Genomic DNA, 25,769 nt, shown 5'->3' on the forward strand with positions numbered 1-25,769 from the left:
CCACGTGGGATTTCCTTTGGCCAACAAGCTTCACTCTGACCACTCTCTCAATTCCTGGCTCCCTTGACCCAAAGAAAGGGTCACAACCGGCACTGCCATTCAGTCTGCCTGTACCAGGACAGCTGGTGGTCCAAAGAACGAAATACCGAAGGCATCCCTTCTTATTTATTCCATTTCATTCTAGGGCTTCAGGTATCTGAGTTTGGATAGCCAGGGATTTAAATGAAAATGTATGCACAAGCTATTTGGTCCCTGAGTGTGGATCGTGGGTGTTGGGGGCTGGGGGGCGGGCGCTGGCTCTTCCACGATGCTGGTTCAGAGCTGAGAGCCCCTGGAGTGCGTCTCCTGCCTGCCTTGCTTCCCCCTGAAGACCCCACCCCCGGACTTCCCCTAGACCCAGCCACGGAAGGGTTAACTGCGGGCACAGTGGGGGAAGGGCAGGGCTCTGCTGGGTGCTAGGGTTGGTGCTTCTGATGGCTTGGTGCCAGGAGGACCCATGCAGGACTGTTCTCTGCTCCAGGGTAATGGGTCACCACCCACAAAGCACTCTGGGCAGGAGCCCTTTCCTGGCCAGCCCACCCTTCCCACCTCTTCCTGCTTTAGAACTCAGGACTGGCTGAGGTCTGAAAATACCCGTGACACCTGCTCCGCACAGCCAGATGTGTTGGGACATTAATGTCCATACCAGGAGCAGTCCTTACCAATGTCAGACAGACATTGGTGGATAAATACCCCAGCTCCCTTGCCCTGCAGCTAGCATGGCGCACACGCTGTAAGGTGTGTGTCCTAGGCTGTCTTCCAGAGATGCCCAGTGGGGTTGAGCCCTGGCTGCCCACAGTGGTCAACCTGCCTAATAACACAGCCTTTCCCAAATGCCTTCCTTTCCCTGTCTCTCTTCCAAATCCTGGGATCATTCCCAAATAAACCCTTTCCCCCTTGAGTCACCTTCTAGGGTGACAATAGCAGCAACCAAGACCTCAAGGACTATTTCACAAGCTACCTTTCTGAAGGAGGATCTTCCAGCTGCCAGGAGAAAGCAGCGGGCCCCTGCATTAACCCTTCCCAGAGCCTGTCCCTGAGGCAGGAAACAGGAAAAGCACATGACGCTGTTTGGAACCTACCTGTCCCCTCTTCAAAGCAGGTGGTATGAAATTTTCCCATATAAAATTCTAACCCTATGATTGCAAAAATAAGGATTGCAAAAAATAGGAGGAGGCCGATCTGCAGCAAAGGGATCATTGCCTTCATGATCGACTTCAGGACGACTTGTAAACCTGGGGAGACAGAGAAAGGCCCCACCGGCCTGTTAGCAAGCACCCTAAACCCCGCCGCCAAGATGCCTCCAGAGCAGACAGGAGCCTGGGGATACGTTGTTCAATTGGATGACCTTTTTGGCAAGAGAGGTGTGGAAATCCATTGCTTTCTGAGCCACATTCCTGCATGTTGGGCAACTTGCACCCAGAAGGGGGAGCCATTTTCTTAATTTTTTTTTCCTGCCAAGAGGGGGTGTCTTTTCCCAGTTCATACAAAAGCGCCATATACATACGCTAGTTGTGGCTCTGCATAGGAAAGCAGCCCAATTCCAACCCAGAGGAACCAGACTCCACATTATTTCATTGGCTTCTAGCAACAACCCCCTGAGGTGGGTGTATGTGTAAAAGCACTCCCACTTTACATAAATGGGAAGCAAAGCTCAGAGAGGTGTTGTGCTTCACCCAAGTGCATGAGAAATGGCAGAGCTAGGATTTGAACTCAGGTCCATGGGACTCGAAGCTCTATGTTCTCCTGTATAGTGATGCTGCCATCTGTTCTGAGCAATCCAATCCTTCAAGATGGTGGTGAGTGAGATGGCAGGGAACAGTCCCGGAAAGGGCAGAGTGGAATGCAAAGCACACCCAACTGTGCACCTGAAGACTTGAATCTGGGGGTGTTGCCATCAGTCCAATCAGGGACCCCACACAAGCCCTTATCCTACCAAGTTCAGCATCCAGTAGCCTCCCACATAACAAATGTATCCATGTGGCTTGACAACTGAGTGACTCCAGGCTTCAAATTCTTTCAGGGGAGGAAGGGGTTAAGTTGATAAAATTTACATTTTCATTCTACTCTAAAAGTTCCACTACTGTAAGACTCAAGGAATGTTCATAATAATGATCACTACCACTTTTTTTTTTTTTTTTTTTTTTTGAGGCTTGTAACTCAGGTCTGAACAATGTCATATCCTGTTTGTAACCACTGGACTATTTATTAGGAAAGTGATTAAAGTGAAGGTTCGAACATATAGCTTGGGGCTTTGATTCTTGATCAGAACCACAATTCTGTGGTTTATAATCAGCACCTCTTGATGGGTAGAGGCCACAGTAAGAGGGAAACTGTCAGGGCAGTCTAAGGGGCTACGTTCCTTCAAGGGCTTCACAATGTAACGTTGATGCTAATGGAGGCAGTGTTGTGCACAGGATTAACTGAGAGAGTTCACACCCAGCTAAGTCCCTGGTTCATAGGTAAGTCATTAAACAGAGACTCTTATTAGTATTAAATCTGGGATGGCCCTTAATTTCATATGATGCAGGCTTCTGCTGGAGTCTTGCAGAGACCTGGGTAGAAGTGCCTTGTTTCTACAGAAAGACCTGCTGGCAGTCATCTGGGATATATTGCTCTTTAAACCCAGATGGCAATAACACAACCATTAAAATGTAAAATGGTGATAAGAACAGAGCCTACCTACCTCATAGGCTTGTTGGGAGGATAAATGAGTTTAAAAAATACTTAGAATGATGCCTGTCACACAGTAAGTGATTTATAATTAATTATTAACAACCGAGGCAGTAGCATCAAAAAAGGACAGCCCTGTCTTTTTTACTTTTCTTTTTAAAATTTTCTTGGTGAACCTCTAACTTAATCCTTACCCTGCCTATGGCAACCACCCCTATAGGAGGAGTAGATGTGTCCTTGGAGAATTAGAAAGCAGTACGTAAACAGTATGGATTTTGGAGCTTGTCACTGTCAACCTGTGAGAATTCAGGTAATTTATCCTCTTTTAGCCTCAGCCTTCTCATCTGTAAAATGGCTGTTCACTGGGGAATTATGAGGACAAAATAAGATAACAGACACAAAGCTCTTTCTGCAGTGCCCAGTGCAGAGTAGGCACTCAATAAACAGGAATGGTCATTGCCACCAGTGTCACCATCCAGGCTTGGAGTTACACTTGCTATCTCCTAGTTTTGCCACTTCTCAGCCATGAAACCCGGCTCCAATGTTTTCAGCCACTCTGAGCCTCAGTTTCCTCCTCTGTAAAATGGAGATATCAGTACCATCAACTTCATAGGGTGGAGAGTACTGAATGAGGTCATCCTGATAGTTATGTGCTCAATAAATGGGCGCAGCTGTTGGCTTGCTCTTGGAAGCTCACCCGGATCTGCAGGCACATTCCTGGGCATCCCCTAGGGAGCTTCCCCAAAGAGGAGACTGTTCTCACACAGGCTGGGGACCCTCGTGAGACACTCTGCAAAGGGGAAACTGAGGGCTCCCAGTGCCCCTGAGCAAACCCCTTGCCAGGGCCAGAAACTCACGCACTTGGGATTCCAGACACCAGCTTGAGCGGCCGCAGCACTCGAACTGCCCTCAGCGTCCGTAGGTCAAACTCTGTCCCCACTGTCGCCAAGATGCTGAAAGAAAGAAAGCAGAGTGGAGAACAGAGGATGGATTTCAGGGTCAAAGAGATGGGCGGGGGTGTTTGGGGTTCCAGGTTGTGCTGTATGGGCCCGGGGACTTTACATGGCTGGCCTCAGTTTTGTCACCTGTGAAATGGTCTTAACAGTACCTACCTCACGGACTAAAAGGTGATTTACAGAGACCCCAAACAGGCACATGATTGATGCTCCATAAATGTTGCAGTGAGAGAAACGGAAGCCTCCCCATGGCACACTGTTGGGGTGACGTTCAATAAATACATTTCACAACCTACAGCCACAACAGATTGTGGGGCAGGAATGGCAGAGCCTTCAGACTTGGGGCTGTTTGCCAACTGGCAGGAAAGTAGTTCAGTATTCAGAGCCCAGCCTGCGTGGGTTCCAATCCCGGCTCTACCACTTCCCAGCTGGGTGACCTTGGGCAAGTCACTTCCCCACTCCGTGCCTCAGTTTCTCCCTTTTGTATAAAGAGGGCAGCAATAGTACCAATACCTCAAAAGGTTGTGAGGATTAAGTGAGTTGATACTTGTGAAGTACTCAGCATGGTGCCAGGCACACAGGGCAGTGTGCTATGCTATTCAGAAATACATAAAAAAAAAAAAAAATAGGTGCGGCTATTCCTATGTGGACCAGCTGGCATCAGCCCCTAGAAGGGCACTACAGACCCCAAACCTTGGGTCAAAAAGAGTGACTCTTGTAAATCCAGGTAACATGAGCCTTCCATAGAAATTCTCCTGGCAAGATCTTGTCCAGAGACCTCATTTGTAAAATTATTGCTGGTGACACAAGGGGTCCCTCCAGGACCTGTTACCTAAACATGTCCATTTCAGAGGTAGGTGATGTACAGTGAGCTGTCAAGGCACAATACAATGAAACAATGGACAGGAAATTCCGAACACCAGAGGGCTCTGTGGTTAAGAGGACGTTGGCCATGGCAAATAATTTGGGGATGTCTTCAGTTTTGTCCAGAGGTCTGGGACTTACCACGTCAGCCTGTGGCCAACCAGTATTTGCACCTCTTTGGCTTTAGGGCTTTCTCCAAAACTGGGGCAGGCCCAGGGAATGAACACCCCTAAGGGAGCAGCCCTCAACCAATGATTGCTGGGAGTAGGTGGATTAATACCACAGCTCCCTCACCCCTCATTCCAGATTGCTTAATGACGTGAGTTCTACACGGCCTCTCAGCGAGACTGAGTGCAGTTGCCCATGGGGGTCACTTGTCAGTCAACTCACCTTTCCTTGTCTCACCTCCCTGCTCTTCTTCCCCACCAACACTTCTGGGATTTCCTTTCTGATGAACTACTTGCACCCGAATCCTTGTTTCAGAATGTATTCTAGGTCATCCCAAACTAAGACAAGGAGTGCACCCAACTCTTTTTTCAAGATTACTCCTACAGCAGAGATGGGCATATTAGGTTGGACTGACATACCTTCCACTATCCATAATAGTGCACCAGAGCACATCCTATGTGCTGGATAGAGTAACACGCAAGACTATCCCTGCCCCATGGAGAACTGATGCAGAAGAGAAATGTTTAAGAAAAAAATGCACACAATGAATGAATGTGTCCCAGGTGTGATGAATTCTGAGAGAGCTGGGAAGACAGCGGCTTTGAGGGGCACAGAGTAGTTTGTGTTAATTAGTCTAGGACCTGGGGATGGCCCCTCCTCAAGCCAAGGCCTTACAGATGAGGAGAAATCGGTCAGTGGGGAAAGAACTTTCCAGGCTGAGAGAATGGCTGTGACAGAGAGCATGGGGTTGAAAGTTTGGCAAATTTAAGGAATGATGTGGGAGTATGACTGGGATTTGGATGGTGAGGGTAGAACGGCACTCCATGAAGCCAGAGAGTTGGTGGCTCCCCCATACAACTTTTAATTTGATGTAACTCTATTTTTCTCTCCCCCCACCAACTTTCTGATACTAATTTGGATCTCTCAAATTTTGTCTTATAGGTTGGTTGTGGTGGCTCACACCTATAATCCTAGCACTCTGGGAGGCTGAGGTGGGAGGACCACTTGAGGCCAGGAGTTCGACCCCAGCCTGAGCAAGAGCAAGACCGTGTTTCTGCAATAAATAGAAAACTTAGCTGAGCGTGGTGGTCTGCACACCTGTAGTCCCAGCTACTCAGGAGGCTGGGGCAGGAGGATCCCTTGAACCCAGGAGTTTGAGGTTGCAGTGAGCTATGATGACGCCACTGCATTGCAGTCTAGGTAACAGAGTGAGACTCTGTCTCAAAAAAAAAAAAAAAAAAAAAAAAAAAAAAATTCTGTCTTATTCTATTCCTGCATCTTACTTTCTTTTGTCTTGGCAGATAAAAGCTGTCTGTTAGGGTGTGCACAGCAAATGACAGGCATTCAATGAGTCTTCATTTATTCCCTTCACAACATTAACTGAGCACCCAAAACATGCCGGGTCCTCTCCTGGTCCCGTGGACACAAGTCACAGGAATGCCTGTCTGTGTGGGATGAAACTGAGAGTAAACCCAATAAATACCTTGCTTTATTGTGCTTCACAAATATTGCATTCTTTTTTTTTTTTTAAAACAAATTGAAGGTTTATGGCAACTCCATGTCAAGCAAGTCTATGGGCCCATTTTTCCAACAGCATGCACTACTTCATTTTGTGTCTCTGTGTCACATTATGATAATTCTCATAGTATTTCAAACTTGTTCATTATTATCCTATCTGTTCTGCCGATCTGTGGTCAGTGATCTTTGATGATACTCTATTGTAATTATTTTGGGGCACCATGAACTGCACCTGTATAAGATGGTGAACTTTACTGATAAATGTGTGTGTGCTGACTGCTCTACTCACCTGCCGTCTCCCCATCTCTCTCCGACTCCACGGGCCTCCCTATTCTCTGACACATAACAATACGGAAATGAGGCCAACAAATAACCCCACCACGGCCTCTAAGTGTTCTAGGGAAAGGAAGAGTCATGCATCTCTCACGTTAAATTGAGAGCTAGAAATGATGGTGCTGAGTGAGGAAGCCGCGTCGAAAGCTCAGCGAGGCCAAAAGCTAGGCCTCTAGCTTCTGAGCTGTGAATGCAAAGGGAAAATTTGGAAGGAAACTAAAACGCTACTCCAGTGAATGCACAAATGGTAAGAAAGTGAAATAGCCTTATGGCTGATATGGAGAAAGTCTTGAGTGGTCTGGATAGAAGATCAAACCAGCCACAGCATCCCCTTAAGCCAAAGCCTAATCCAGAGCAAGGCCCTAACTCTCTTCAGTTCTTTGAAGGCTAGGAGAGGTGAGGAAGCTGCAGAACAGAGGTTTGAAGCTAGCTGAGGTTGGTTCATGGGGTTTAAGGAAAGAAGCCATCTCCGCAATGTAAAATAGCAATGTGAAGCAGCTAGTGCTAATGTAGAAGCTGCAGCAAGTTATCCAGAAGATTTAACTAAAATCATTGATGAGTATGGCTACACGAAACACTAGGTTTTCAATGTAGACAAAACAGCCTTATGTTGGAAGAAGACGACATGTAAGACTTTCATAGCTGTAGAGAAGTCATTGCCTGGCTTCAAAGCTTCAAAGGACAAGCTGACTCTCTTGTTAGGGGCTAATACAGCTGGTGACTATAAGTTGAAGCCAGTGCTCATTTACCATTCCAAAAATCCCAAGGCCCTTAAGAATTGTGCTAAATCTACTCTGCCTGTGCTCTATACATAAAACAACAAAGCCTGGATGACAGAATATCTACTTACAGCCTGGTTTACTGAATATTTTAAGCTCACTGTTGAGACCTACTGCTCAAAAAAAAAAAAGATTCCTTTCAAAATATTATGGCTCCTTGACAATGCACCTGGTCACCCAAGAGCTCTGAGGGAGATGTACCAGGAGATGAATGTTATTTTTATGCCTCTAACGCAGCATCGATTCTGCTGCCCATGGATCAAGGAGTAATTTCAACCTGCAAGTTTTTCTTTTTCTTTAAGAAATACATTTCATAAGGCTATAGGTGCCATAGATAGTGATTCCTCTGATGGGTCTGGGGAAAGTAAATTGAAAACTTTCTGTGAAGGATTCACCCATCTAGATGCCATTGAGAACACATGATTCATGGGAAGAGGTCAAACTGTCAACATTAACAGGAGTTTAGGAAAAGTTGATGCCAACCCTCATGGATGATTTTAGGGGTTCAAGACTTCAGCAGAGGAAGGCATTGCAGATGTGGCAGAAATTGCAACAGAACTAGAATTAGAAGTGGAGCCTGAAGATGTGACCAAATTGCTGCAATCTCATGACAAAACTTCAACGGATAAGGAGTTGCTTCTTAGAGATGAGCAAAAAAAGTGGTTTCTTGAGACGGAATCTCATCTACTCCTGGTGAAGGTGCCACGAACGCTGTTGAAATGACAACAAAGGATTTAGAATATTACGTAAACATTGGTTGACAATGCAGCGTCAGGGCTTGAGAGTACTGATTCCAATTTTGAAAGAAGTTCTACTGTGGGTAAAATGCTATCCAACAGCATTGCATGCTACAGAGAAATCTTTTGTGAAAGAAGGAGTCAGTTGAGGCAAGAAACTTGTGGTTTTATTTTAAGAAACTGCCGCAGCCACCCCAACCTTCAGCAACCACCACCTGGATCAGTCAGCAGCCTTCAACATCAAGGCAAGACCCTCTACCAGCAAAAAGATGATGAAAAACTTGCTGAAGTTTCAGATGATCGTTAACATTTTCTAGCAATCTTTTTTTTTTTTTTTTTGAGACAAAGTCTTGCTCTGTTCTCCTCTGCTAGAGTGGCGTCATCATAGCTCACTGCAGCCTCGAACTCCTGGGCTCAAGCGATTCTCTGTGCCTGGCCTTAGCAGTATTTTAAAATTCAGGTATGTATATTGTTTTTTAAAACATAATGTGGTTCCACATTTAATAGACTATGGTGTAAACATAACTTTTATTTATGCAGTGGGAAACCCACAAAAAGCTGGGTGACTTGTTTTATGGTAATATTTATTTTACTGCAGTGATCTGGAACTTAACTTGCAATATCTCCGAGGTACGCCTGTATGCCACATGTCACGGTGATGAGGACTAAGGAGGAAGTCAACATAGGGAAAGGGGAAAAAGGAGAGTGTCAGTGACATCGGGTAGGGTGTAGGTGAGTGGTGACATTTCTATCAGTAAAGGCACTCCCTCTTTACTACGTGTCAGGGAAGTAATTCAGTGTTAAGAATGTTCACGGCTGGGCACAGTGGCTCACGCCAGTAATCCCAGCACTCTGGGAGGCTGAGGCAGGAGAATCGGTTGAGGCCAAGAGTTTAAGACCAGCCTGGGCAACATAGCAAGACCCTGTCTATAAAAAAAAAATTAAAAAATTAGCCAGGTGTGGTGGTGTGCACCTGTAGTCCCACTACTCTGGAGGCTGAGACAGGAGGATCCCTTGAGCCCAGGAATTTGAGGCTGCAGTGAGCTATGACCACACCACTGTACTTCAGCCTGGGCGACAGAGTGAGACTTGGTCTCTAAAAATAAATAATTTTTTTTTGAAAAAAGTGTTCAGATCAGCATTGCCCAGTAAAAATCTAATAAAAGCCACTTATAGAATTTTAAAATTTTCTAGTCACGACATTAAAGAGTAATTAAAAAAAGGCAGGTGAAATTAAGTTTTAAAATAGTGTGTTTAACCCAATCAAATCAATCCAAAGTATTACCACTTCAACAGGCAACCAATATAAAATATTAGTAATACTATATTTTACACATTCTTTTCTTTGAAATATGGTGAATATTCTACACATTCACCATGTGTCTAAATTCAAGTGCTAAAAGGCCACATGTGGCCAGTGGTGACTGTATTGGACAGAACAAGTCCCAGAGAAATAGGCATTTGAATAAAGATTTATAGAAAACGAGGGACTGAGGCCAAGTGCGGTGGCTCACGCCTGTAATCCTAGCACTTGGGAGGCAAAGATGTGAGGCTAACTTGAGGCCAGGAGTTCAAGACCAGCCTGAGCAAGAGTGAGACCCCGTCTCTACAAAACATAGAAAAATTACCCGGATGTGGCGGCATGTGCCAGTAGTCCCAGCTACTCAGGAGGCTGAGGCAGGAGGATCGCTTGAGTCCAGGAGTTGGGGGTTGCAGTGAGCTATGATGGCACCACTGCATTCCAGCCTGGCGACAGAGCCAGACCCTGACCCCAAAACAAACAAACAAAAGTGAGGGACTGAGCCATACGAATATGTCAGGAGAAAACTCCAGGCAGAGGGAACAGCCAGTGCACAGGTCCTGAGGCTGGAACCATGCCTGGTGCATCTGAGGAACAGCGATGAGGTTGGTGTGGCTGAAGCAGAGTGAGCGAGGGGGAGAGAGGGAGTAGGTGACAGGGCAGATAGTGCAGGGCCTTGTGGGTCTTTGGCTGTGAGGACTTTGGCTTTTGCCCTGAGTAAGGTGGGAGCCACGGAGGGTTCTAAGCAGAGGAGGGGCATGATCTGACTTGTATTAAAATATGACCCCTCTGCGGGGGCCAAGGATGGAAGCTGGGAGACTGGGGAGGAGGCAACGGCATTGGTCCATGTGAACACCAATGGGCCTGGACCAAGGAGATTGTGCTCGAAGCAATAACAACACTGAGACGAACCCTGCCCTTAGAAGACCACACAAGTAAGTGGGTGTGAGATTCAACTACAAGTCCCTCTGACCCCAGGGATGCAGGAGGAGGCAGGAAGGAGGAGGAAATGAATGAGAGACTAGGGACAGCATTATTGTGGAGCTCAAATCTGGGGAAGCAGCACAGCACAGTGAGAAAATCTCAGACCTGGGGTGAAATCCTGGCCTTGCATTTTTCTCATTGGTGAGCTTTGTTTTAACCCATCCAAGCCTCAGAAGTGCAGGTATAATCCCACCTCCCTCACACTGCAATCCCAGCTGGCTGTGAAGATGCATTTTCTTGCAGACCCCTGCCTGGAAGGATAGAAAGGACTTAGGAGGGGGAGAGGAAGATGATGAAGACTCCTCTGGCTCTGAGAGGGCCCTAAGGAGGCAGAAGGTGTCACTCAGGGTACATGGTAGGGGAGAAGTTGGGGTGGGGGGCGCTGGACAGGGAAGGCTGTGAACAGGAGGCCAACAAAATGGGTCTTGTCTGGTGGACAGTGGGAGTCATGCAAGGTTCTGGAGCAGGGGAGGGATGTGATTAGGGTTGGCGTTGGGAAGACAAGGCTGACAGCTGAGAGGACAGATTGGTGATGACGGAACAGAAGTTAGGAGGAAGCCTCCAGAGCAGGCTGGTGTAATGAGGTCTGGAACTAGGACGAAGACAGTGGGAGTACAAAGGAGGCCCCGGTTTATATATAGCTACCATCGATTGCTGTGCACCGGGGAGCTTGCCTGGGCCTCGTCAAATCCTCCCTGCACCCCAGGCCATTGGCAGTCTGAGGCCCATTTTACAGAGGAAGAAACTAAAGCCCAGAAAAGTTAATACCACATGGGGGTCTATGCCACTAAGTAAGAACTAGAACCCCAGACTGAACACAGGACTCCAGAATCCCAGTTCTTTCTTCCTTCCTTTTTTCTTTTTTTTTTTGAGACAGGGTCTCTGCTCTGTCTCCCGAGCTAAAGTGCAGTGGCATCATCATAGCTCACAACAACCTCAAACTCCTGGGCTCAAGTAATTCTCCTGCCTCAGCCTCCCAAGTAGCTGGACTACAGATGCACACCACCATGCCTGGCTAACTTTTCTATTTTTTGCAGAGACGCGGTCTTGCTCTTGCTCAGGCTGGTCTTGAACTTCTGAGCTCAAGCAATCCTCTCGCCTCGGCTTCCCACAGTGCCCGAATTACAGGCATGAGCCACTGCACCCAGCCTGGAATTATATTAAGTTACATTTATTATTCACTCCTTCTTCTAGAATGTCAGCTTCATGAGGATGTAGATTTGTTGTTTGTTTGTTTGTTTGTTTTTGGAGCACCTGTAGAGCCTTTCATGGCCCAGCAGATATTCAATAAATATCTGAGGGGTGATGAGTAAGGCGTGGCAGAGGATAGGGTTACGGTAGTCCAGATATCCCAATGTAGATGGGTGAAATGGAAAAAGCCAAAGGTCCCCAGTAGAATGTTGGGAAAGTAACATTTGAAGAGATAAGTAGAGGAAGGAGGTTTGTGATAAAGAGGGAGAAGACACTACAGAAGTCGGAGGACACCTGGCAGAGAACGGCATCTCTGAAGGTCAAGTTCAAAAGCGTTTTGAGACAAGAGAGGTCAGTGGTCTCCAGGGCTGCACACAGATGAATCAGGTACAAAACATGAACATCCTTTTCATGGGGCATCAGGTCACCAAGCAGTCTTGCCAGGACCAACGGCTAAGACAGAACAAGAGGAGAGGAACTGAAACGTGAGCCTGGGAATGAGAAGATAAAATTTTCAGGGTGGGAGAGAACGGAATATGTTTATAGGTCACAGGAGAGAAGCTGATGCCGTATCTCTCGGCTTTCGGAGAGCTGCACTGCCCAATACGGTAACCGCTAGCCACACACAGCTATTTAAACATACATTTAAATTAATTTAAATGAAATGAAAAATTCAGTCGTACTAGTCACGTGTCAAGTGCTCCATTGCCACATGTGCACAGTGCATACATAGAACATTTCCATCACTGCAGAAAGTTCCACTGGACTGTGCTGTTCTAGAATGTCCACCCACTGTAGGGCAGGAATTTTCTTTTGTTTTTTTTTTTTCTTTTTTAGAGGCATGGTCTCACTAAGTTGCCTAGGCTGGACTTGAACTCAGGCTCAAGTGATCCTCCCGTAGCTGGGACTAGAGGCCCGTGCCACCACGCCTGGCTTTTTAAAAATTGGTCTTATTTTGATTTTATTTTTAAAGGAATTTTCATCTGTTTTATTCATGTTATGTCCGGCACCTTAAGCCGTGCCTGGCATACAGTGGGCACTTAATAAATGTTTGTTGAATGAATGAATGGATAATGAAGAAATAAAAATGTAGGAAAGTGTGGTGATAACTTCTAAAATAGAGTATATTCTAGAAGAGATGGAAGGCTAGGTAGTTTAAGGAAAAGGATCATAGAAGACAGGGTTGTCTAGAGACAGCCACCCCACCCCCTTCTTCCCTGGCAGAGCCCATCTCCCACCAAAGAGGTGGAAAATGCACTCACAGTCTCTTTTTTCCAAGATTCCTTGCAATGACAGTGCTGGTCACATGACCCAGTCACAGGCATAACAGGACCTAAGTGAAAAATTTGCTGGGTGCTTCTGGGAAGGTTTCTCCCCCTCAAACAGAGTCACATGGCATGAGACAGCTCCTTCTCTGCCTCTTCCTTGGCCGGAGGCTTTTGTTGTCTCCCTCCACAGGATGCTGGGTAGACATCTTGGAACTAAGGTGGCCATTTTGGGGCCGCAAGTAGTAAAGATTACTAAGAAAGTCCTTACAGTGAAGATGGATGAGTGAAAAGATGGAAAAGAAACCTTGGAGACATTGCTAAGCCACAGAACCAACCCTGCAACCAACCTCCCAGCCTCCAGACTTCTTGGAATGTGTGTGGATGAGACATATCCTTCCTAGAGTTTAAGAGCCAGACCAGCCCAGATTCAAATCCTCGTTCCTCCAGTCACCTTGGCCGAGTCACTCAATCTCTCTGTGTCTCAGTTTCCCGAGTACAAGATGGGGACGGATAATAGTACTACTCTTCTCGGTGTAGGAACGTGTGTGATATGCTTGGAGCTGAGCCTGGCATTTGGTAAGCCTTATATAAATATTTGCTTCCATCACTAGCATCAATCACCCTTTTTATTTTGTTACTTGCAGCTAAGTTATACCAGAACCGACTGATACAGTAACCAACATTTAGTGAGTTTGTTCTCTTTTCCAGGTTGTGTGCTTGCTACTTGGCAGACCTAGATAACCTTGCGTGCCCCAGGATCTTTTTCTATTTTCCCTTTCATGGAGAGTGTAGCTGAGGCCCAAAAGGGTTAAGCTACTTGTCCATAATCACACAGCTAACACGTGGTGCCTGGATTCCAAGTCTGGCTTTGTCTGCTCCACCACGATGTCTCAGGTTAAGTCTGCTGGCTCACTCACCTTTGCTCGAAACCTTAGCCAAGCTCGTGCCTTCACTAGCCTGAATGTGGGAAGGAGTTCTCTTTTCCTGTGCTGGTTGGAAGTCTGGGTGTCAACAAATATTTACAGAGGAGCAACTACCCTATGCCACTCAGGTGAGGACAAGAACATGTACAAAGGCCCTGGGGCTGTAGAGACCTTGTGGCGAGAAGTGAGGTTACCAGCTGAGAGAGGGAGGCAGAGGGCAGGACAGTGAGAAGGAGATGTTAGCATGACTGGAAGGCAGGGGAGAAGATGGGGATGTTCTGGCCCCCTAACCTCAGGTTAGATGGAGGTCCTGCCCCTTACAGACTCAAGCCAAATACTCCTGAGACAGCAATCAAGGAGCAGACCTGCTTCCCAAGCAGCTGTTTTCTTGCCACTCCTGCACCGTGCGCACCCTCTTCAAGTTCATTCTTTTATTACTCAGCTGTGCCCTTTCTTGGGAAAACTATTTCTGAAATTCCTTCCCTAAACCCTCAAATGCAGAGAGCTGAGTTCATCACTTTCCTCAGTTCATGAGACAGTGTCACCTTTGGTCTGTACAATGCTCCTCTCTTATTCATTCACTCACTCATGCATTCATTCATTCACTCATGATTTCATCCCCCTTTATCCCCACACCCTACTTTCACTCTTCTCCCCTAAGAGGCAGCTGATATGACGTTTAATTTGCTCTTACTGAACTGCCTTCTTGAAAAAACATGTGCTGTATTATGTGTGCGTCCTGACGTAAGCAGGGCAGCTATAGACATACTCTGTTGTCTCCTATTTTCACCCAGAACCATGTTTTTTTCTTTGTTTGAGACAGAATCTCACTGTCGTCTGAGCTAGAGTGCAGTGGTGTCATCATAGCTCACTGCAACCCCAAACTCCTGGGCTTAAGCAATCCTCCCACCTCAGCCTCCCGAGTAGCTGGGACTACAGGTGTGCACCACTACGCCCGGCTAATTTTTTTCTATTTTTAGTAGAGACAGGGGTTTGATCTTGCTCAGGCTGGTCTTGAATTCCTGGCCTCAAGTGATCCTCCCACCTCAGCCTCCCAGAGTGCTAAGATTACAGGCGTGAACCATGGTGCTCAGCCACCATTGTGTCTTTATTTAAACAAAACATCTTAGATTTCAAGTAATCAAATTTTTTTCTGCCTTATAGTTTGTGCTTTTAAAGTTCTGCGGAAGAAGTCCTTCCTCCTCCCTAGGTTGCATAGCTGTTCTTCTGCATTTTCTTCCTTTAACAAAAAGTTCTCCCCACTCACACAAAGGTCCTCCCCCAGCTCCTTAACCTTCTGCATGGAGCAGTTCTTTGTTTTATTTGTCTTTTAAAGTAAAGGATTGAACAAAAGGACATGTTTCTATTTTGGGTGGTTCCTGAAGCCCTCTTAAAAGTGCAGTGTTTTCTTAAATAAAAAGAAGTAGGAACAAGAGGCAAAATCCCCAGAATGCAGCGAGGTAAGTGATTCTAGAAAAGATGGGAGTCCACAAGAGGGGTGAGTGTTCTGGGGAGGTCAAGTGATGGTTGAATCAAGGCCAGTGGATTCAGAATCATGGGTGTCTTTAAGAACATTGTTGCGTGACATTTCTGATAGACAGAGCTGAAGAGGTAGGAAGGAAACCTCTTGGCCGGTTCACACCTATAATCCCAACACTTTCGGAGGCCGAGGTGGGAGGATCACTTGAGGCCAGGAGTTCAAGACCAGCCCGAGCAAGAGCAAGACCCCCTCTCTACCAAAAGTAGAAAAATTAGCCGGGCGTGGTGGTGAGCGCCTGTAGTCCCAACTGCTTGGAAGACTGAGGCAGGAGGATCGTTTGAGCCCAGGAGTTTCGGGTTGCAGTGAGCTACGATGACATCACTGAACTCCAGCTTGGGTGACAGAGCAAGACTCTGGTTTAAAAAAAAAAAAGTGAATGGGACAATGAGATTAAAACTCAGCTCAGCCGTGGACTAGTTGTGTGAGCTTGAAGCAGTGATTCCATCTCTTTGATCTGGAAAGTAGAATAATTGACAGGACCTACCTCATAGGGTCGTCATAGGGATTGAATAAGATAATGCACAAGGCCTGGCCCACAGCTGACCCTCAATAAATGTTAGCTGCTTTCTATATTTTTACTTTTATTTTGGAGTATGACTTACATACAGAAAAGCACATATATCCTATGAGTACAGCTTGAGTAATGTTCAAACAGGGAGCACACTCATGCAACCAGCACCCGGAACAAGAAACAGAAATTCAGCCAGGCACAGGGGCTCACACCTGGGATCTCAGGCCACTTTAGGCGGCCAAGAAGGGAGGGTTGCATTCTCACTGCTGTGTGCCCTGAACTGCCTGTTAATCCATTTCACCAAGCATGGGCATTTGGGTACTTTCCACTTTGGGGCTAGTCAACACTCTCTTATTTGGTCTTTGACCACTGTATACATTTCTCTACAGATTTCTTTTTTCTTTTCCTTTTTTTTCCCCAGACAGTCTTGCTCTGTTGTCCAGGCTGGTGTTCAATGGCCCAATCATAGTTTACTGTAGCCTTAAGCAATCCTCCCACCTAAGCCTCCCAAAGTGCTGGGATTATAGGCATGAACCACTGCTCTGGCCCACTGTTTACATTTCTACAGGAGATATTATATTTATATTCAGAGGAGTGGAATGTCTGGGGCAGAGGGAGGACTCTATCTAGCTTTGGTGGAAACTACCTAACAATTTTCTCAAGTGGTTGGACCAGTTTAAACTCCCACCAACTGTGAGTGAGAGGTAGCTTTTGTTTTTATTTTGCTCTGGGAGTGCCTCTTGTAGTAGGAGGCTCCCACCAAAAGTCTGGGATTTCCATTGTGAATACAGTTGTTCATTTCTTCAAGAGCTTTACTGCATCCAATGTATTCATCTACGGGATCTTCAGTCTCCATTGATACTGCGCTTTCTGCTCTATTGGGAAGCTACCTCACCTCCACCCCCCTAAGTCACAACTTTATCTTCCTCCTTTTCTCATTCCAGACTCTCAGTGGAGGTTTCTTTTCTTTTTCTTTCTTTAATTTTTTTGTTTTTTTTGGAGACAGGGTCTCACTCTGTCACCCAGGCTAGAGTGCAGTGGCATCATCATCTCTCACTGCAACCTCAAACTCCTGGGCTCAAGTGACCCTCCTGCCTCAGCCTCTCATGGTGCTAGAATTACAGGCATGAGCCACTGCACCCAGCCATATCCCGTTCACTTTGAACAACTCTGCAATACTTTCCAGGCTTGGAAAAGTGAAGGGATGTGGATTTCTTCAAGACAGAGGGGAGAAACTAAGAAAAAAAAAATGATCTCAAGGACATTTAAAGGGAGGGAGTTCATAAAAGTGCCTGGCAACTTCATAAGAAAATGTTGGCAAGATCCCAAGGAACCAGGCAACAGTGAAGCAGATGTGGGGTGAATTTGATAAGGCATTGACTAGAGATAAAGAAAATGTTAAGAGACGCTGAAGACCCAGCTCAGGGGACACCATGTAGGAAGGAAACGAACCCCATCTGCTGGTTCTCTTGTACCATCATGGTTTCAATGGTCATTTTCCAACATGGCAACAACTAACGTTTTTGTTTTGTTTTGTTTTGTTTTTGAGACAGAGTCTCGCTCTGTCACCTGGGCTAGAGTGCTATGACCTCAGCCTAGCTCACAGCAACCTCAAACTCCTGGGCTCAAGCAATCCTCCTGCCTCAGTCTCCCAAATAATTGGGGATCATGCCAGGGGTCTCGCTCTTGCTCAGCCTGGTCCTGAATTTCTGACCTCAAGTGATCCTCCCAACTCGGCCTCCCAGCATGCTAGGATTATAGGTGTGAGCCACCGTGCCCAGCCAACAACTAACATTTCTTACAGTCCTGCTCTTCCAAAGCCTTGTTCATGGGCACTGTTGCCATGGGACACCCACTTTGCTCATGAGAAGACCAAGGTTCCAAACTGCCGGGCATCTTGTCTGAGACTGCACATGGGTTCATTTCAGAGCTGACCTTGATCCAAAGCTTTTTGATTCTGCCCTTCCCTGTGGAGTGAAGCCACAGCCCATCCCACATCCCACCAAAGCACCCCCCACCAAAGCACCTCACTCAACCTTCCCGCTTCTCCTTTGCTCCTGTATCTGGAGACTCTCCTCCCTGCTAATCCACAGCTCCGTCTGCCTTTGAAACTGTCCCCTTTGCTGTCCCTTCTTTCCTCCATTTCATAACCTGAGTGGGCTCAGGTTACACCACAGCAGGGCCATGCCAGCCTCTAGAACCTTCTGCGAGGATGAAAACGTTTTATTCTGATCTGTCCAATATGGCAGCCGACATCCACGCATGGCTAACGAGCACTTGAAATGTGGCCGAGCAACTAAAATTTTCATTCGGTTAAATTTTTATGAGTGCACATTTATATTTAAATAGCCACGTGGGGCCAGTGGCTACACTGCTATACCGTGCAGCTCTGCAGATGAATTATAGAGTGGATTATGTAACCGAGGGCATGCAGTCGGTCATGTGCTGGTGCAGGCTGGCTATTCCCTGGGTGCCCTCCAGGTCCCTCCTGCAGCCTGCTCTGTGCCCTGCCAGGTGGACCCCCCTGGACTACATCTCCCAGAATGCTTTGCTCTGATTTCCGGTTGGGTTTGGCTAAGGGGAGACACTGGTGGATGATGCGGGTAGGGAGAGAGGTTGGAGTATTGCTTCCCTGCTCCTGCCCTGGTTCTGACAGTGGTCCCTTCTGCATGGCCCTGCTTCTACTGGGTTCCAGGAATATAGGCCTAGCAATAGGTTCCCTCTGAGGACCTCTATTTCCTTAACCTACTTTTCATCTCTTTAAGGAGTCTCTTTATGACATTGTTTTCATTTGAATCATCTAAGGGAAGTTAGTTCTTTTCCCTTTTGAGACTGTGATTGGTACAAGCTGGGAGGAATTGATAGTCCATCAAAGGTGCCAAACCCAGGGTCCCTATGTTCCCCTCGTTTCTCAGATCAAAGTCTCTGGAGAAGCAGGATTAGATTCTAGGTTTCTCCACCTTAAGGGGCAGAGATACTCTATTGCCTTTTTCAAATAAGACCTCAAATTACAGGCAAAGACATTCTTCCAGATTCTTGCCTCACCCCATTGGAAGGGAAAAGCAATTCCTTAGAGCAGGAAGCCCAAGAAACAGAGGAGGTGGGTGGAAGAAGACAGGAGTGTTCCTTAAAGCTACAGGGCTTGTAAGGAGGTGGCATGGAGCTTGATTCTCAGTGAGGACCCATGCAGGGACTGGAGTCTGTCTCTCCTTCCAGGGCACTCAGCTAGACAATGTTTCCCAGGTTTGCAATAGCAATGGCCATGTGATGAAGTTCCAACCGGTGGAAGGTAGGTGAAAGTCATAATGGGCTATTTCCAGGTCTTGCCCAGAAACATTTCTCAAATACTCTCCTCATACACTTTTCCCTTCTGTGGCTTGATAGTGAGGAGCATGTAGACCTTGGAAGCCATGGGTTTAAAATGAGGAGCCACAATATGGAAGGAACCTGGGCCCCTGACTTAATGCTTATAAGAGAGCTGCCTGCTAGTCAAGGATACCCCTTTTGGACTTTATATGTGCAAGAACTAAATTTCTATTGTGTCTGAGCCCTCATACATGTTGGGATTCTTTGTCATAGCAGCAAGTATATCTAATACACTTAACAAGAACTTTAGCTTCTCTAATACACAGTAATTAACACACTTGCACAGCTAAAATGTCAGTTCCACAAGGCCACAGATTTGTTTCTTTGGTTCACTGATGGATCCCCAATGCCTAGAACAGGGCCCAGCACATGGAAGGGCTCAGTAAATGAGTATTTATTGAATGAGCTGTCAGCTTCCAATTTTTCATTCTGGCTGAATGGAGGGCAGAGAAGTGTAGTCAATGTGAGCTTTGGCTCTCAGGTGGGAAGGGCCTGAATTTATATACTGCCCGATTATTTACTAATTGTCTATGATGAGCAAGTTGCCAAGCCTCAGTTTCCTCCTAGGGAAGATGGAGAGTTATATAAAAGCTCTTTCTTTTTGTGGACAGGGTGAGGATTAAATGTGATCATTCATGAAAAGTGCTGAGCACACCACCTCATGTATAGTAAGCGTTCAGGAAGCAGAGTTCATGATGAGTTGGACTTTTCTTGTTCTCTGGGCAAACAAAAAGCACAGAAGCTGCAAGGCTGTGAGAGGGTTCTGCAATTGGCTCTGGCAAATTTCAGGCCCCAGGCAGGAGGTGGGGGTGGGGGAGGCCGGGCTTGAGCCTGGGATTATAGCCAAAGACCAACTCAGGAAACGATATTACATTCCCATGATCCTTCTGCTATCCCAGGAGAGCCTGAGCCTCCATTTCTTGTCCTGACCTCGGACTAACTCTGCAGAAATGCCGCGTGGGGCTTGGACTAGCTGCTCTGGTTCAGGGAGCCTGGTGGTAGTCCTCAGGATTAACAGGAGAAGTGAGCCATGGTTTAATTTAGGACATCCTACTTTTTTCCCCCAGGTATTATTATTATAACCAGCCTGGAGTTATGCATGATTGGACAGATGCCTTAGGACTGATCAGGTTTTTCTCCTCCATTAATTAAAATGTGAATCACAGCTGAGTCACTAAAGAAAGAAAACGGTCAATGAGCAATTCTGACTTCCTCCCTCCTTCCTCACTCAGAGAGATGAGTCAGCAGAAGTCCGGATCCAAAAATGAGAAGGAGGAAAAAAAAAAGAAGAAGAAGAAGAAGAAAAAAACCACCCAGAAGACATAGATACAGGGCTTGGAAAAGTAGGAGCAAAGTGAACCTGAGCTATTTTATTCTTTGTCTTAGCAGAGAAAAAGTCCCCAGTGTGCCTCCCTAAGGCCTAACCGTCAAATCCTCTAAGCACAAACTGTGTCTCGCTCTTACAGAGACAGACCCTTGGCACCCGAGGTTGCATCCAAACCCCCAGCAATCAAGCAATGGTGGGCTCCCCACCACACCAAAAACAACCTCAAATCTCCACCCTTCTCTTTCTGCTTCGTTTTCCCTGCAAAGCCCAAGCTGTTCTTTAAATTCACACTTCATGGTCATGTTTCATAAGATACAGTGGGAGAGTGGGAAGCTATTTTACCTCTAGTCAATGGGAAAGGACTGTGAGGGGTGTGAGAGTAGAAGATTTCAGAAGTGGGGGCCCCACAGGAGAGAGTGGCTGTATATATAGCCTACTGCCTTAAAACATGATGCTCAATCTGAATCCTGGCTCTGTGGAGCCCTGGGAAAGCTAGGCAATCTTTCTGAGCCTCAGTTTCCTCATCTGTAAAATGGGGAGAGTAAAAAAAAAACCTACTCACAGTGTTGCAAAGATGAAAAAGTCAATGCTCACTAGAAGTTAGCAAATTATTCATTCAAAAAATATAATCTAAGAATTCCTTCCTCACCTGTAGGGTCACTGCCAAAAGCAAGTTGATCAGACTGGTTGGGAGAGGTGCCCTCATTGAGCACTGAGGACACGCAGTGGCTGGTGCACATACTCGAGCAGGCGCATGTCTGTGTGTGGGCATGCACACATGTACACATATATTCCATTTTCCCCACCAAAATGACTGCTCATATGTAACACTGCACACTTCACTTTGGACTTCTGCAGTGTGAATTTTCAACAGGATGACTTTTATTTGCAAATTCTCAGGGGCTTTCACCCATTATCCCTGTCCTGACCTTCTGCTATCCTAACTATTCTCTTTTGAGGAGCTTGTAGTGTCATAGTCTTTGTCAGTTTTTAACTAGATGAACACTGTCCAGGTCCCATCTGTTAATGTCTGGGGGTGTGATTTCAGCAGCTTGCCACCATCACGCTCACTGACTTCATGAAATTTTTTTTTTTTTTTTACAAGGTTGGTAATTTTTAAGTCAGTTTGCCTTGGACTTGCACTACAGTGTGGGATGATATTTAGCATCTAGAACAGTGGCTCTCAACTAGGCGTGATTTCATCTCCCAGGGGACATTTGGCAATGTCTCGAGACATCTTTGGTTGTCACAGCTGGGGAGCAGGTGCTACTGACATCGAGTAGGTCGAGGCTGGGGAAGCTGCTCCATACCTGCAGTGCAGAGGATAGCCCCTACCACAGAGAATGATCCAGCCTCAAACGTCAACAGTGCTGAGGCTGAAAAACTCTGATCTGGAACACAGCAGGGCCACAGTACTTCTGAGGCAGGATATTTGAGTAGGGACTCTTTTTTTTTTTACAAGTGATCAGTTCCTTAGTGACCAAAGTCAACTTTGGGGCTCTTCTGCCTCCTTCTAACTACAATGAAATTACACTAAGCTTGGGGCTCTGCGGCCAGACTTCCCGGATTTGAATTCCAACCCTGCCACTTCTTAGCTGTGTGACCTTGGGCAAGATACTTAACTGCTCTGGGCTTCTGTTTTTTCACTAATAAACATGGCTAATAATAGCACCCACTGAGTAGGGCTGTTGTATTAAGTGGGTTGATACCTAAAGTACTTAGAACAATGCCTGGTACACAGTGAGCTGAGGAATGAGTGGGAAGTGGACTGAATCTCCGGCACACACAGTGAGCTTCCCACCAAAGATTCACAGGAGGGAAATGGCAGCAGTAGCCAGAGACTATATTTCCCAGCCTCCATTACAGCTAGATGGGGACACATGACTAAATTCTGGCCAATAGAATGCAGGCGGAAGTGCAGTTCACCACTTCCTGGCCCAGCTCATAAGCACCTTCCACTCCACTCTAGTCTCCCATTGTCTGATTGGATGTAGGCTCTTAGAGCAACTTTGGAAGCCACATGTTGAAGGTAAAGCCTCCATCAGCCTGGATCCCTGAGTAACTGCATGAAGTAGAGCCATACTGGTGCCACCGGCTGCTCCATCGCATCCCACGCTTCCCCAGTTGTACTTTAGAAGTTGATTTCTTACATATGCAATCTTAAGCCAGAGCTTTTTGGTTTTAGCTGTTATAGCAGCTGATGTTAAGTAACACAGCCTCTTCCCTCAGCACTGTTTTGTCTTTCCTGACAAACAAATGTAATCATCTCCTCAACATCTGACCAGCGTCAAGATGACCGTGGAATTCTCTCCTTCATACCTTTCCTATGACCTGGCAAATAAAGCCAGGAAAGAAGTCCTCTCTCCCCATGGGGATGGGGAAAGGGAATGGTTTGCCGAGACCAGCGTCTTGGTAAAGATCTGTGATATGGGAACAAGAAGAGAACAGAGAGTCCTGGTCACTCAGCCAAGGTTTGGATCTCAGGCCAAAGAATGGGGGTGAGTGAGACTTGCCCCAAGTTAAATACAAACTCACATTGGTGCCACCAAATAGCAGCAATATGTGCCAACATCAAGGTCACCTGCGTGAATGTCACTTTCCCAAGAAGGCCTGCCCTGACCACCCCATGTAATGATGTATCCTATTTCCCAGAAAGTGGGAGAGCCAGGATTTGAACCCAACACTCCCACACTCCCAACTCCATTTACCCAACTTTACAATTGTTTTTCCATAGCACTCCCTACCTGCTAACACATCATTGCTAATGTTTAGGGGTTACCTCCCCCCACAGCTGGATCTTTTTTTTTTTTTTTGAGACAGAGTCTCGCTCTGTTGCCCGGGCTACAGTGAGTGCCGTGGCATCAGCCTAGCTCACAGCAACCTCAATCTCCTGGGCTTAAGTGATCCTACTGCCTCAGCCTCCCGAGTAGCTGGGACTACAGGCATGCGCCACCATGCCCGGCTAATTCTTTTTCTATATATATTTTTAGTTGGCCAGATAATTTCTTTCTATTTTTTTTTTTTTTTTTTTTTTTTTGAGACAGAGTCTCGCTCTGTTGCCCGGGCTAGAGTGAGTGCCGTGGCGTCAGCCTAGCTCACAGCAACCTCAGACTCCTGGGCTTAAGCAATCCTACTGCCTCAGCCTCCCAAGTAGCTGGGACTACAGGCATGAGCCACCATGCCCGGCTAATTTTTTGTATATATATTTTTAGTTGGCCAGATAATTTCTTTCTATCTTAGTAGAGACGGGGTCTCACTCTTGCTCAGGCTGGTCTCGAACTCCTGACCTTGAGCAATCCACCCGCCTCGGCCTCCCAGAGCTAGGATTACAGGCGTGAGCCACCGCGCCCGGCCTCTTTCTATTTTTAGTAGAGACGGGGTCTCGCTCTTGCTCAGGCTGGTCTCAAGCTCCTGACCTTGAGCGATCCACCTGCCTCGGCCTCCTAGAGTGCTAGGATTACAGGCGTGAGCCACCGCGCCCGGCCCACAGCTGGATCTTAATGGCCACAAGCTCTCCCCATCACCTAGAACAGTCACGGGGACATAGTAGGTGCTAAATAAATAAATAAATACATGTTCATCTGAATCAAGTGCTTGTTCTGTACTTGGAATGTTCTAACAGATTTACACATACGAACTCATTCAAATGCTCACCACAGTTTGACAAAGGGGGGGACTTTAAAAAAATTATCCCCATTTAACAGATGAGGAAAACGGGTTCAGAGAGGGCACTCAGCCAGGAAGTGGGAGAGCCAGGATTTAAACCCAGACTGTCTGGTCCCTGGGCCTAGGAGGCCCTCCAGACTTTGTTTTGCCTGAGCCCACATCGTAGAGTTGACTAACCCTGGACAAGCATTAAGGGAACCTACAGCAAAGCTGTTTGTTCAATTTTGTTTGAAAAATATACAGTGTTTGCGTGTGGTGTGTGGACAGGGTCAGGCTCACAAAGTTGTGACTGGAGACCCTTATAAGGATGGAGAAGTACAGATGTTCAAGCTTGATTTCTCCACCTATCAGCTGTGTGATCTTGGGGCAATAACTTAACCTCTCTATGCTGCAGTCTTATCATCTATAAAACAGGTTCATAGGCACATGCACACACATATGTGCGCACATCAATGGGCACATACGCACACACATTAGTAATAAGGTTCATAGTTAGTGCTGCTATAGAAGTGTCTGTTAAGGAAACAATGATCACAGTTTCCACCTGGAGCTCAAGAGCATGGGACAGGCCACCTAAAGGGAGGACCAATCCCGGTACTGTATTCAGTCACATGCCGCCTGGGGAAAGGTGTGTCTGAGTCGAAAGAGCTAACAGTGGCCTTCCAATGGCTCCTGCTAATTTTAAGGACAAACTTCTCCATGTCGACACTTGAGCCGATTGTTGCCTTTTCTATAACAGCACCAGGTGTGTGTTTAGAGGCATTCCGTTGAAAAGACATCTCTCTCTTTCTCTAGAAAGCTGAAAGTGGCAAGTGTCCCAGGCTGTCCCAAACAGGACAGAAAATGGCTCATAGCAGAGCTGAGGTGGGCAGGGAGAAAAAACCCCAGGGCTGTACTCTCCACATCCTCCACCTGCCAGGCCAAAGGATCTGGCATTGCTTAAATATTGTCCAAGCCCCATGATGTTCTGAGCCGGCAAAGCACATACACTCCAAAGCGCTTTCTGGAAATGAGCTAACTCATCCCCAGGGGTGGGTCATGATGCTCAATGTGACTACCCCTGAGGGGAAGAGTTTGGAAGAATGGTATTTCCAAGAAAATGGGCAAAACTGCAGGGCAGGGAGCAAGAGAACTTTAGTAATGTAGTGGCGATGAGGAAGATGATATTATTATTACTTATAGTAATGTATTAATAATACCAAGTCTCTAATATTTATTAAGCATGTACAAGGAGCCAGGCACTGTTCTAAGAGCTTTGTGTCCATGGTTTCAGTCAATTCTCTCCGTAACTCTACGCAGTAGGAGTGTCATTAACCCCACTGAACAGATGAAACTAATGAGGTTCAGAGAGGTTTGGGAATCTGCCCCAAGTCACACAGCTTGCAAGACAGTGAGCTGGTGCAAGCCCAGGTGGACTGGCATCACCATCTGCACTGTTATAATGATGTTCTGTGCATTTTAATATGTCCTGAGGTTGGCTACCACTGGTCCCATATTACAGATGAGGAAACTGAGGCATAGAGGGGTTTTTCTGACTGGTCCAGGTCAGATAGCTGACAGGTGGCGCAGTCAGGATGCATGCATGCTGCCTACATCAGCACCACTGGGACTTTAGAATTGCCCCAA

At 46.6% G+C, this 25,769-nt stretch overlaps 1 protein-coding gene across 3 annotated transcripts in view; it reads right to left on the reverse strand.

The window, feature by feature from the left end:
- Positions 1-25,769, reverse strand: part of CACNA1A (calcium voltage-gated channel subunit alpha1 A) — a 227,678-nt gene that overhangs the window by 118,494 nt on the left and 83,415 nt on the right. For all 3 annotated transcript variants that reach the window (XM_045550620.1, XM_045550624.1, XM_045550628.1), the window contains exons 4-5: positions 3,574-3,665; positions 1,122-1,274 (exon numbers count right to left, since the gene is read on the reverse strand). In XM_045550620.1, coding sequence (XP_045406576.1) covers positions 1,122-1,274; positions 3,574-3,665 — 245 coding nt within the window. The remainder of the gene's footprint in view (positions 1-1,121; positions 1,275-3,573; positions 3,666-25,769) is intronic.

The sequence above is a fragment of the Lemur catta genome, chromosome 1 (assembly GCF_020740605.2).
Source record: "Lemur catta isolate mLemCat1 chromosome 1, mLemCat1.pri, whole genome shotgun sequence".
NCBI lineage: Eukaryota > Metazoa > Chordata > Mammalia > Primates > Lemuridae > Lemur > Lemur catta.